Source organism: Aptenodytes forsteri, unplaced genomic scaffold, assembly GCF_000699145.1.
Source record: "Aptenodytes forsteri isolate BGI_AS27 unplaced genomic scaffold, ASM69914v1 Scaffold2, whole genome shotgun sequence".
NCBI lineage: Eukaryota > Metazoa > Chordata > Aves > Sphenisciformes > Spheniscidae > Aptenodytes > Aptenodytes forsteri.
Window position 1 is genome coordinate 749,238 of NW_008795695.1, and position 12,751 is coordinate 761,988.

Below are 12,751 nucleotides of genomic sequence, written 5' to 3' on the forward strand. Positions count from 1 at the left end.
CAGCTGATATACCAGTTAGAAAGTGGCATTTTTAATGTCTCATTTTACTAAAAAAAAAAAAAGGGGGGGTGGGGAGGGGTGGTACTATTATGTAAATACTCTAAGTGGACTCAAGAAACCTCTAGTTAATGTCATGACTGTAAACTTGCCTGTTGAGGACTACTATATATAGAAGAAAACCCTCAATTTTAGCATGGTGTGAATAAAGTGTTAGACTTGTAATACTGTAGAGGTTACGTAACACTTGTCCATACATTACAAGCATTTTCATAAACTTTCTGAAATGGATATTTAAAGATATTTGTGTGAAACTTCCTTACCTAAAAATGAATACTTCTTCCAAAACTCTGTAGTGCACAGAAATGCCTTGTTGGAGGGGTAAAATGTGACTTTTGAAAGAAATGTATGATGCATACATCTTTATCAACTCTGATAGTTGCATTTATGTTAGATGTATGCTTCCTGCTTAATAGTACAAGTAAGACTTCTTAATTGCAAGTTTTTCTGTAATGCTGAATATTGTATATTACTGATTTCCATGATAGGCTTTTGGTTTTGTTCTTAACGGTGTATATTCTGGATCACTTTAGATCTTTGTTCCAGTCTAAAGACGTAATACTATTTGTGTCACTTAAACCTTGTTTTATACACTTGATAGGTGCTTTATGGGACCCTTTGGTTATTGGTCCTCTAGCACTGAGGCACAGCTCAACTGAAATTGGAGCAATAATATCTCCTGGAATCCAAAATGTTACGATGTTACGTTACACTTCTCATGCACAAAGCATGGACTTGAATACTGATATGAATTTCGGTATGAGGTTTTATATTCACACTTTTGGGGGAATGGTATTTTAAAATACAAGTATTGTGAGTGAATTTGTAAAAACAAGATCCAAAATTTTAAAATGCTGTAGTTCCATGACAGACTTGTGTACTTTTTGAAATAAAACTGTTGGAGAAAACAGTAGTCTGTCTTTATTTTAAAGCAGCACTTGTGTATGGTTTCAGGTTTTTCTTTATGTAATTGGAAGTGAACTAATAAATATGGCTGTGTATACCACGCTGGCATTAATCATTTTATTTCTTGCTTTTTCCCCCCATTAATTTCTAAGGGAAGTAAAACTTCAGATATTTTAAAACATGCGCTTATTTGTGGTTTCTAATTGTAGATACACAGGTGTAGTGATCCATTTTAAAAACATACCGGAGCGATCTCAACAGTTATTATGAAACATAAGGCTGGAAAGGAACTTTAGGTTAAATTTCATCCCTCTCTACTTTAGGTAGAACCAAAAATTCCTGAAACTGATAAATTCTTGTCTTTTAAAATTCAAACAAGCAGGTTTACAGCACTCAAAGCATGTTGATAGAATGCTTGGTTTTATATTGTCAGTTAACATGCATCTTTTTTGATTCAAACGGAGTTGACTTGGGATAGTCCCCACCCCTTGGCCTTGCAAACCAACTGATTACTTTCCTTGTCATTTTACCGAAGATTAATGCAATTTCTCCAGTGTCGTCTTGGGCACATATTTAGTTTTAGGAAACAAAGTCTGGCATGGGCTCTGTTTGTGTTAATGGCATGTATTGTATCATTGGAGGCCTAATTAGTTTACGTTTGTTCATAATGTATGCATATCTTCATATGTTAATGCGTACCTGTGCCATGCCAGATGTTACAGTCACTTCTTTGTGTATATATAAAAAAACCTGTTTGATACATGTGTGCACAAGCATATGAAGTTAAATGGAGTACTGGTGGAAAAACCTCTAGGAATTTTTCCTATTTCAAATTAAGACTTGTGCTTAAATACAGAAGGAAACCTAATAAAAATGAAGGTTCAGGTTTGTCTCTATCTGTAGCGCTCTAAGAAACCTTTCTACACCCTTTTAATGTTAACATCAAGACTTAAGTTCAAGACTTCCGTCCTTTCCTAGGGTGGCAGTTTTGTCACAGATGGCACTCGCATGCCTCAGCTGCTCCAGGTCTTTTATTTGGAGATGAGATGATTGAGAATCGGAGAAGCTGGGTACCTCCAGCTTGTCTGTGGGAATTCCAGCAAAGCAGCTAGCACTTTCCCGAGACTGTCCTGAAAGAATAGAGGGCACTTATCATGTGGTAGTTCTACAAAACCTTTCAGGTCCTTACATGTGTATTAGGCAATGCCTTGGATAAAGTTTCTTAAAAGGTCTGGCTTGCTGGTTTTTTTTTCTCTGAACATCTGTGTGTACTTTGAGCTTACTATTTCCAATTTACTTCTCGGAGAAGCTTGGGTTCTTTCAAGCTCTATGATAATGCTGATAGGCAATTAATTGTTAGACTGTTTTAGGAAACAGTTAATGCCAGCGACTAAGCCTTGCTTTCTTGTGTGTAAAATCCATAAAACAAAACCAAAAGAGCTTGTGAAGAAAATAGCTGATAGAGGAGAAAAAGCAAGAGTAGAGTGAAAGAAGCTATGAATGTTGCCTACCCTTCCAAGTCACAGCTTATTCTAAAATTACCTTTCACTTGTGGGATGACTGTAGGTGATTCTTCACAACATGAAGACTTGCATCTTAACATAAAAATAATGTGTGTACTTGAGTTACGATGATTCTGTTGCTTTTTTTTAAACTTGCTTTAGGCTTTTTGCAGAATGATACGGGCTCAGCTATCGGGAGAAGAATATGAGCCTTTAATTTTGTAAAATAACCACTCTGGCAGAAAACTGGCCTGGAGGATTGCATTGTCCCTGCTTCTGACTTCCATTCAAAGTCAAGTTTCTGAAAATAGGGATCCTTTAAGGATCCTTTGATTTTTATATTGTTGTAAGTCAATGTTAGTGTCGCCCTCATAAGTTGGAGTTTTGAAGTCCTCAACTTCCAGCTGTTGAGTACTGGCCAGGTCGCTTTGAATATGCAAAGTCAATAGCATTTAGCGGTGGCAGCTGCTAGCTGAGTTATCATTTTTAGTGGATCAGCACAGTCATTGACATTTCCTTGTTTTTTTTAGGCAGCATTGACCAGATGAAGGACAATTCTACCGTATTATTCAGGAAACATTAAGAAAGCTGTGCAACTCATATACAGGAACCTTGTATGATGTCAGGATTGCTAGATGGCTTTATACAGAAGTTGAGCGTGTTGGTTACACAATTTGCTTATGTAACAATTTTAAAACATGGCAGTATTAGAAGAGACATTAACATCTGAGAGCACATCACTTTACCTTCAGTAACCTAATTCTTTCTTCAGGGGATAAACCTCTGGAGGCAGTATGTCTGCTGGGAAGCGCAGAAAGCTGTGTGATGCAATGACAGTTGTCCCACTTCTCAGGGCTGGATGCTGTGGTTCTGTGAGCTGCAGGCAGGCGGGACGAAAGTTGAGTGCTGTACCTGAAAGGTATTGGACTCTCTTCCCGGAGTACTTTTCCTAATTGTAAAATGGGGAGAGGAAAGCAGCGAGTCTGATCAGGTTGTGGGGAATTTTGTAGGAGGGACCTGAATTCTGGAAACACAAATGGACTGTCCAACTTCTTGAAGCCTTTCTCTACTCTGGTTTCCAGCAGCATCTGATTTAGGGGTTTTCAGACAATCTGCAAAACCTTTTTTGCGTTTAGAGTTCCTTATATAGCCAGCATATCTTCATTGCTTAAATTGCAGGGTCTTGTATTCTTCCTACCATGAGGTAATTTCTGTATATGATGCTTTTGGTTATAGTATTGCTGACAATACTGTATAAAGAAACAGTCAGAAACTGTAGACTAAAGTCTCCTGAACACCCCACACAGGGCAAACGGTGACAGCAGAGCTTCTCAGTGCTCTGGGCCCAAACATCTCCAGGGGTGCAGCGGTCACTGAGGTTAGCTAGCAACTCGTTCAGAATGTGGTATCAAGGAATAGTACATCAGATGGTAAAGAGGTATAGAAGTAACTTCATCTACTACCATTAGTATAATAGCTTCCAGTTATGTCAGTTTTGCAAATTACGTTCTGTGTGAATAGGAAAGAAACTGAGATTTTGTTTCTTGTGGCCAGTTACTGCTGTATAAGTGAAGTAACACCTTTCCGTAGCTTATGATTTGGCCTGCTCCATGATTTGTGAGTGAAACCATTATCCCATACAGGAATCTGAATCTCCTTATTTCATATCACTTGGTAATGGTTTACTTGTTAAACAGCAGTTAGGATTAGTCAAATTTCACAGACGTTAAAGTGTGCAGCAGAGCATCCACTCTTGACGTTTAAGGTCTCTGACGGCAACCAGCAGCAGCACCAGCTCACAGCACCTCGCTAGTCATCTGAACAGGTGGTGTTTCTAAGAAAATACTGGCTGAAGTCAAAGCACTTGTGCTGTGCCTTACTTAACTGTAGGAGATCAAGATAAAATTGTTCCTTAAGATTTCCATTTACTAGTAGAATAGCTCAGGTGGGAGGGGTACTGATGCCCTTAAACCAGAAATAGAGACAACTGGTGGTAGTACATAAAGCTACTGAATTGCTTGTGACTGCTAAAGAAGATGACAACTCTGGGGCACAGCTGGTGGTTTGTGGAACATGTCAAAAAGCTTATGTTGTGGCTGCTAGCACCGAACTTCTTACCCGGATAAATAAAATGCCCTTCCATGTCACTTCCAATCCTGTAACTGTCAAGAGCAGAAACAGTTCATCTAAGCTGTAAGAGCTGTGAAATACAAAAGAAAGCTTGCAATTACTTTAATATATCTTTCCCCATTTCTTGTTGGTACACAAGAAAAATTACAACTTACTAAAAGGACACAGCTTCAAACGAACTGTTTGGTCTTGCCCTGGTTTTGTCCTTGTATTCTGTAATTCAATATGAAATTGCTTAAGAACTGCGGCGTCTTTTTCTCTTGCTTCAGACTTGTGTTGTGGTTTGGGTGACCTCTTTATGTAACCTATTTAATTTAATTACCTTGTATCCCTATTTAAGATGAGAAAACTCACCGTGTTTAAAACGCAGAACTTCAAAAAAAAAAAAAAATGTCCCATACTCTCTCCAGCCCCCTTGGAAAAAAAAAACCATTTTATGGCTAAATACCAGTGCTTTGTATTGAAACAAAGTAATAAATTTTGTGTTTGGGAATACCGGCCGCCCTCTTGCGGCTGCCGCTTGGGCAGCCTGCAGCCCTTTCTCTCTGCGGCTAAACGCGGCCGTGCGGCTCTGCTGGTGGTTTGCAGCGACTTGCTAAGACATTTTAGGTTTTCCAACAGGAAGGAAAATAAGCTTCTTAGATGCCGGAAAGTTATCATCTTGTTCCTTATTCGGGAAATAATTTAGGTAAGAAAAGGGTTATTGTAATCTGCATCAATTAAGATGTTTTTCTGTATAAGCTCTGACAAAAAGCTGTACACTGTACAGAGATCATTAAAGGAAATGTACAGCTGAGGTACGAATGTAGTTTTTGATAGGTTTTAACAGCTGTGGTGAGAAACGCTGTATTTATATTACCTTTACACACACTATATTGCTAGGTGAGAAGTACCTACTTCTGCACCCCTTTTATTTACCAAAAAAGAAAGTGTAACTGAAGCCTGATTGACCAGTATGGACCAGAGCTTAGAGTTAGTCATTAAAACGTCTATTTTCCTCAGACTGAAGTTAAGGTCTCCAACGATGTTTCTTCATTTGCAGCTCATTCAGGAAAAAAAACCTCAGACACGTCGCAATTGTATCTGTTGGTTTTCTTTTAGGAGCAAGACAATGGAAATTGTGATTCTTGTACAGATAATGTACGGTTCTGATCATGCTAGACTTGGATACTTGAAAGGCATTGAAGTTCTAAACATTGATTACATTATTTTAAAATCAAAGTTATGTTGCTACTTCAAGTGTTTTAGGTGTATTATTTAAATATGAAATATGCATATCAATGTGATTTTTTTTAATAGCGCATGAACTGGGTGGGCAGGCAGGAATCTCAGACAACCCACTAAAATCCTTTATTCCTGGATGAAGGAGCTGGAAGGAGTCTTAGCTCAACAGTCCTTTTTGTTGCCTGAATTAGCATAATTTCCCTGCCCCTGGTGTTACCTGGGCAAGGCAGGGTTTTAATCAGCACTCTGAGCGGGGTATCCAACTGACAGTGAAAATTGGGTCATTATATTACACACGTGAATTTTATTCTGACAACATCCCGTGTCTGTGCCAGCCATGTTAACTTGCTGCTGGCTTTATGGTTTGTGTATGGGGGGGAAATTGCTGAACATGCAGGGAAGCTTAGGACATCCTTCATGCCCGACGTGGCTAACAGAAGGTCACTCACCTGCAATAATAACAATAATAAAAGAACCCCAAGGCAAGGGAGCCTGATTAACGAAGGGGAGGATTAGGGTTGATGTCCTGGCTCTGTCGTGACTTAGTCATGTGATTTTTTTTTTCTTTTTTTTTTTTAAATGTTGACATCTTCTCCTTGTTCCTCGGCTTCTGCATCTGTTAGAATGGAGATAGTTCTGTGGACTTTTGGAACTAGAGTTTCCCATTGCACTGTCATTTTTTAAAAGCTATCCTTGATGAGTCTTTTCAGTCTTCACCTGCTGCCCATCTAGTGCTTATTTTCACTTCTTTCATAATCACAGAAAATTTTCAAATATATGTATTTAAAGATAGTTGCCTTGGTCAGAACATCTGTGGTTGTCTCTGTCTCCTGCTGTTTGCTGTTCTTTAATTCTGTCCTGACAATAGTCATTCTTCCAGTACTTCTAGTGCTACCTGGGTATTTCAAGTTGTAGTAAAAATAACAGTAGGGCAGATCTCATTAGGCAGCTTCTTGAGGGTGAAAGATCCCCCAAAGCCCATTGCCAATGCGAAGGGAAACGTGTTTCCCCTGGGGGCTTTGTCAGAGATCCCAGCTTGGATGCCTGCTTGGCATCACCTCGGAAGGAGGCGGCTTTTCTCTCCTTCCACTCGACAGCATGTAGGAGAGAGTATGCACCTGGGCTGGTGTCCCTCATCGCTCAGCTGGGTCACTTGACGCTCCCTCACCACCCCTTTCCCTGCTGCTCACTTACTAGTGTGTTGGAAAGTATTCTCAGGATAAGGTAGTTCTTCCTATTTATTTTGCAAATACAGAATCAAGATGTGTCGAGTACTTCTCTTCATTGTTACTGATACTGGAGGTACCTAGCCCTGGCCCTGTCAGCAACAAATTACTCCTTGTGTTTGGCTTTTTATACAACTTTCCTCCACCTACAGCTTCCTACTTACACTGGTGGCTGACCTTCCTCTCTATGTTACATGCCGCCTTTTTATTTCTGATTGCTGGGTTTATTTCACCACTGAAGCAGGATGGATTTTTAGACAGTTCTTCCCTTTTCGGAGTATAGTATGTTACTATTGAACACGCTTTTGTGGAGGGTCGTTCCTTTTACTGATCTTTTCTATCATAGTTTTTGTTCCTAACCAGTTTCATTCATTTGTCTCTGGTTTAGGCATTAGGCACTTTAAACTAAATACACCATATATTGTATTTTAGACCAGCCCCTGTTTTTCCAGCTGATATGTAATAAGGTTATGATTGCAAGTACCTGGGCAGACAGCAGTTTCTCGTTAATTGATATTTTTTCCTTGTGAGATCCAAAAGAGTTACCACATCTTGTTTGTAAGTTACAACACTGGTGGGTGGAATTTTTTTTTTTTCTTTATCACAGCTGCATGAATAACCTCTAGCTGCATGCTAGGGTTCACTTGCCAGACTGCATTTTTCTTTACTTTTTTTTTTTTTTGGTAGGGATTTATTTAGATGAGAAGGGAAGAAGAAAATCAAGACTGGAAGAAGAAAATCAAGACTGAAAGTATCAGGATGGTGCAGGCAAAGGAGAACAGATTATGTTGAATTTGTTCCCTTTTGCCCTTATAGCTCATTTAAGCATCTGACTTTTAAAAACTTCTGCTTTTCCAAACAACTGGGAGATCAAAAGCTCTCGCCCCATCCCAGCTCACCTCAGTGTGCCATATAGCAGATTTTTTTTTTTCTTCATAAGCAGAGTATGTTAATTGTCTCTTGACTCATTCACGAAAGGGAGCGAACAGGACGTGCTTGATGGAGAGCCGTCGTTACGTGAGCCCCTACTCGCACGCCTGCCTTATCCCTGCGAATAGCTAGATTTACAAACGTTTTGGCATATAAGAGCTCTGTTTCTTCAGGCTGTTCCAATAGAGTGGGATAGGATGAACCGTGTGGGGAGCAGCTTAATCTTTATTTAGAAGGCATATGTTTACTAATTATTAACGAGTTACCTGTTCGAGAGCTATTAATGCAAGAGGTCGGGAATAGGAGCGTTGTGTTAGCTGTGGTGCAAAGACAGGAATACAGGCAGAAAGGACGCTTCTCAGTGTTCAGTCCCAATTAATATGCCTTTTACAGAGCATCAGTTGATTTGATCAAATACAATTTCAGGCTGATACTAGGGTTCTTGTTCCTGTGATACTAGAGCTGAGGATAGATGTATTAGGTTAGGATGGAAAATAAGTTCCAGGAGAAAAAAAAAATTATGCCGCCAGAATCTTCCAAAATGGAGAAAATGTTAGATAAATAATCCTGAAAATACACTTTTACAATATTACATTCCTTAAAAGAAAAAGTACATAAACAATAGCCAGAATGAAGCTGTAAAACAGATTCTCATGCTAGATAATAGCTTTAAATAGAAAGAAGGCAAATGTGTTTTAATGCCAAGCAGTACTTCGTACTGATTTGAGTTACGCTTCCAAGCAAAGTTGTGTGAAGGTACTCGATTATTTTCACTGTCACATGCAACTGGAAGATTTTATTTGATGTGTAATTCTAATTGCACAGTGACACCTTGCAAGGAAGAGGGTGAGGTGTTCCAGAGGTAGCCTGAGTCAGTTTTTTTAATTACTGGTCTTATGGAGAAACTAATGTGGCATTGAGGCATGTTTTAAAAATCTGTGAGGACTGGTATAGTACTACAAAAGCCTGTAATAAGCCGAAATGGTGGAGTAAGAAAATGAGATGTTTCCAGTAGATGCAATATATCCATATATATTTGTGGATTATTAATTAGGCAGAGTTGTTTTCGGTTAGAATATCATGTTTGGAAAATGAATATTGGTGACTGTCAGCAGAGTTTGAGTACAGGCAGCATATAGAAAAGGCAGTTTTGCAGCATGGAGTGGTAGCAAAAATGCTTAGTTATCATTTTTCTTACAATATCAGTCTTGGAATATTAAGTCAAAGAATACAGAGCTGATGAAGAACTGTAACTGGAACAAAGAATTATTTTTTACTATCTTTGTGCAAAAAGTATCCCCAGAAAAAGTCAACAAAAATAGTCGAGGAACTAGAACTGACTTCTAAGGAAATGGTGAAACAGCCAAGTATGCAGATTGGGATGAGTCTCTGGATTCTTTGAGAAAACTGAGTGTTTATAGCAGTAAACAACAAAAATGTGTGGTTCTTTGATAATTTAAGTTACTGGTATGAAACTGAGGAAAGAGACATCTAAGCAGACTTTGACAGATAACTTTAAAAATTGATGGCAGTAGGTATGTGCTGGGAAATCTATGAGGATTTTCAAATAACCTAGGTGAAGATACTGAAAATTTGCTATTAAGTTAAGCTTACGGTCATTTACAGTCCAGTGATAAATGGAATCAATTTGCTACACCACTGCACTGGTTTTCTGCAAGACACTGGTATAAACTCTAATCTGAATGACCGTAACTTGGGTGATGATTGGAATCGTGCATTTAATTACTGTATATTACAGTATCTAGCCTCTTGTTAATATAGATTAATATAGATTAATGATATTCTTTCTTTTTATAGTATGACATCGCACACAAGATTGGTGACATAACAGTGGTATAAACATGAAGAACCAGGCATCATTTTTTGCATGAGTTTCAAGTCTGGTGAAACTGAAGTACATTATGAAATGAAGTGCTGGTTTTTTACTTGATCTCACTTTAGATTCAAGATTGTTAAGTAGGCTGTATTCAGTTTTGTAAGTACCAAATTTTCTCTTTTACGTATTTTTAATGCAAAGTTTACAAAGTGACTACCAACATTTTTCTTGCTAGTTCTGTATTTTGAAAAGTGTGCATAATCACTCCTCTCTGCCCCACCACCACAGAGGTTCAAAAGCTCGTGAGGTTAACAAAATCAACTCAGGTAGTAGAAAATACAGCCTTAAGCAGTGGGGCATTGAAAGAGATTGTAATCCGAAATAGAGTAGTTTTGGGTTTTCCTAGCTTTCTGGTCTGATGATTTGATAGGAAGCGTATGATCTATTCAGTGCTGTAGTGATACCAACGAGGTCTTAAAACCTGTGTGTGAAATGTGCTGTATTTTAAGACTGTATATATTTTATAACACTTAATAAAATGTACTTGAACGTTACAGTTAACACATGCTTCAGCATAATCTGTTAATGCAGGTGTTGTGGTAATTCATGCCTGTACACTGCCTCGTTCCTTCTGCTCCCCAGCTTGCCCTGCAGGAGACCAGAGGGAAGAAGAGCACGCCCTTTAAACCAGGCTAGTTACGGGGTCCTTGTTGCCTCCTGCGACGTGGTGACTTTGGGTATCGATTTCATAATGAAAATATTAATCTACCTAACCGTGTAAGGAGGAGACCACTGTAGACTGATCCCGTGGATGGGAGCTTAGTAATTAATTTTCGGAGCCTGGTACCCTGCTGGCACTTGGGCATTTTTGGTAACTCGTTATCTGTCACAGTCCCCATAAATCAGCACCCTGAAGGACCTCCCAGCGTTTAGGAAGTAACAGTGAGCCTATGCAAACCTAAACCTGTCTTTGATCAACTACATCTTTCCGTGCTCTTGAGAAATACTGGGTGCATGTGCACGTGCTGGTTCTTTGCTATTGTAAATATGTAGATACCAATTTAAACCTCAATCCAGTGATATCTGTTATGCTGTGGTCTGAAGGCAACCATATAATCCATTGGTGAAACTGGTGGTTATAATGCTGAAAAAATGTTACCTATTAAATAATTTTTGCTTCTGTTTTTGAGAGGAGTGCAGCTAATTCTAGAATAAACTCAAACTCGGATGCTTTTCACCAGAAGATCCATGTAATTGGTTTTGCACATGAAAAAACAAGTAAAACCATCTAAGAAAATAGTAATATCTATCTAAGAAAAATGAAGGAGAGGAGGGTTTCTAAATGTCACAGGTTTAAGTAGCCAATTTAAAAAAAAGTCGTTCCCCATCTAAGAAAATAGTAATATCTATCTAAGAAAAATGAAGGAGAGGAGGGTTTCTAAATGTCACAGGTTTAAGTAGCCAATTTAAAAAAAAATCGCTCCATATCTAATTTAAGTTCCAATATTATATTACAGAAAAGATACTTTGCCTTTAAGAAGCACTTGATTTTACGCCAAAACACATTCCTCATTCTCTCCTTTGACTCCATGCTGCCTAAACTTGTCTGTGAGTGAATCTGGCAAGTAATTAATCAGGGTAAAATTCCATTGGGATCAGTATGAAAGTTGCCTGGTCAAGAAGCAGCAACTGCCTGTTTAGTGTACGTTCCGAAAGGTAGTGATTTATAGATATAACTTAACTTTTTTGCTACAGCGCGCTCCATATAAGTTGAATAAGTGTCTTTCTCCCCTGCCTAATGATCACCATCATCTAAGTGCTTAATTGCTGGTGTTTTAGGAAGGGAGGAGAAAGGTAGGAATTACTGTGCAAGCTTACAGTTTTTTTAAAAAATGAGTTTTGAAAAAGAAGTATTTTTTTTTTCCAGAAAAATCTGCAAAACTTGATGCACCAAAGTATGTTCTTGAAGGAATAAGTGAAATAAACTATTTTTTGTACTCAAATTCCTACCTAAATTAACTTTTAATAAGTATATATTTTAAGTAAAGAAGAAGTATGTAACAAATGCTGTCATTGAAGTTAAATGTCTCCATTCTGCAAAGAAATTTGCATTTCGTTTTTCTTCAAGACTCTAGTAACTACACAACTACTTTGTCATCTGTCTAATGAGTTGTTTGGCTAATCCACATGTTCTTACCAGATGTCCAGATACCAATACTGAGTCTTTTGAAAGGTACTGTGTGTTGGGTATTTAGTCCAGGAGTCTACCCCAGTGAGGTCACCGGGTAAGTGTTGTTAACTTTACGTTGCTGTGGCATAAACAGGGTACAAGTTTGAAAGCTTCCCTGATGCCACACAGAAAGTCTGAAGATTGAGGCTGACTCTCCATCTGCTTTCTGCCACCTTTCTCAGGCTTGAAAGAAACAACAATGAAGCCTGGAGGTCATGCCTGTATAGGTTATCGTGACCAGGTGGCTGTTTAGGACTGATTGTAGATGTCAGGAGGCATTTTCACTTGGTTATAGATGAATTTTTCAACCATTTATCCTTTGTATCTGATACGCCAAATAGCTTGGTCATGCACGGTCAGCGGGTGGAAAACACCCTGGCTCTTGTGCCAGCGCTATTAAATGACAAGAAGTAGTGCATTTCACATACCTTAACTTCTTGCCAGGAAAGTTCAGGCAGGTGCTTGTTTGGTAACTGTGCTCTTGTCCACGCCCAAACATATCTCATCTGACGTTTTATAGGCAAGCTAACTGGCCTGGACCTGGAGAGTCAGACAGAGCCTAAATGTTGCCTATACTTGGCAGCCTGCATCTTTGCGGCAAAACAGATAAACTAACTTGCAGTGCTTTCCCACCATCCCTGCATAATATGATGTTCTATCAAATGGGAATTGTTAGATCGAGCTGATACTTTACTCCATTTAGTTCAGA

At 38.7% G+C, this 12,751-nt stretch overlaps 1 protein-coding gene across 1 annotated transcript in view; it reads left to right on the plus strand.

Moving 5' to 3' along the window:
* Window positions 1–10,368, plus strand: part of CXADR (coxsackie virus and adenovirus receptor) — a 19,737-nt gene extending 9,369 nt beyond the window's left edge. The window contains exon 8 of the mRNA XM_009282918.1: window positions 9,794–10,368. Within this exon, the coding sequence (XP_009281193.1) occupies window positions 9,794–9,835 (42 nt within the window). The 3' untranslated portion in view covers window positions 9,836–10,368. The remainder of the gene's footprint in view (window positions 1–9,793) is intronic.
* Window positions 10,369–12,751: the final 2,383 nt, after the last annotated feature.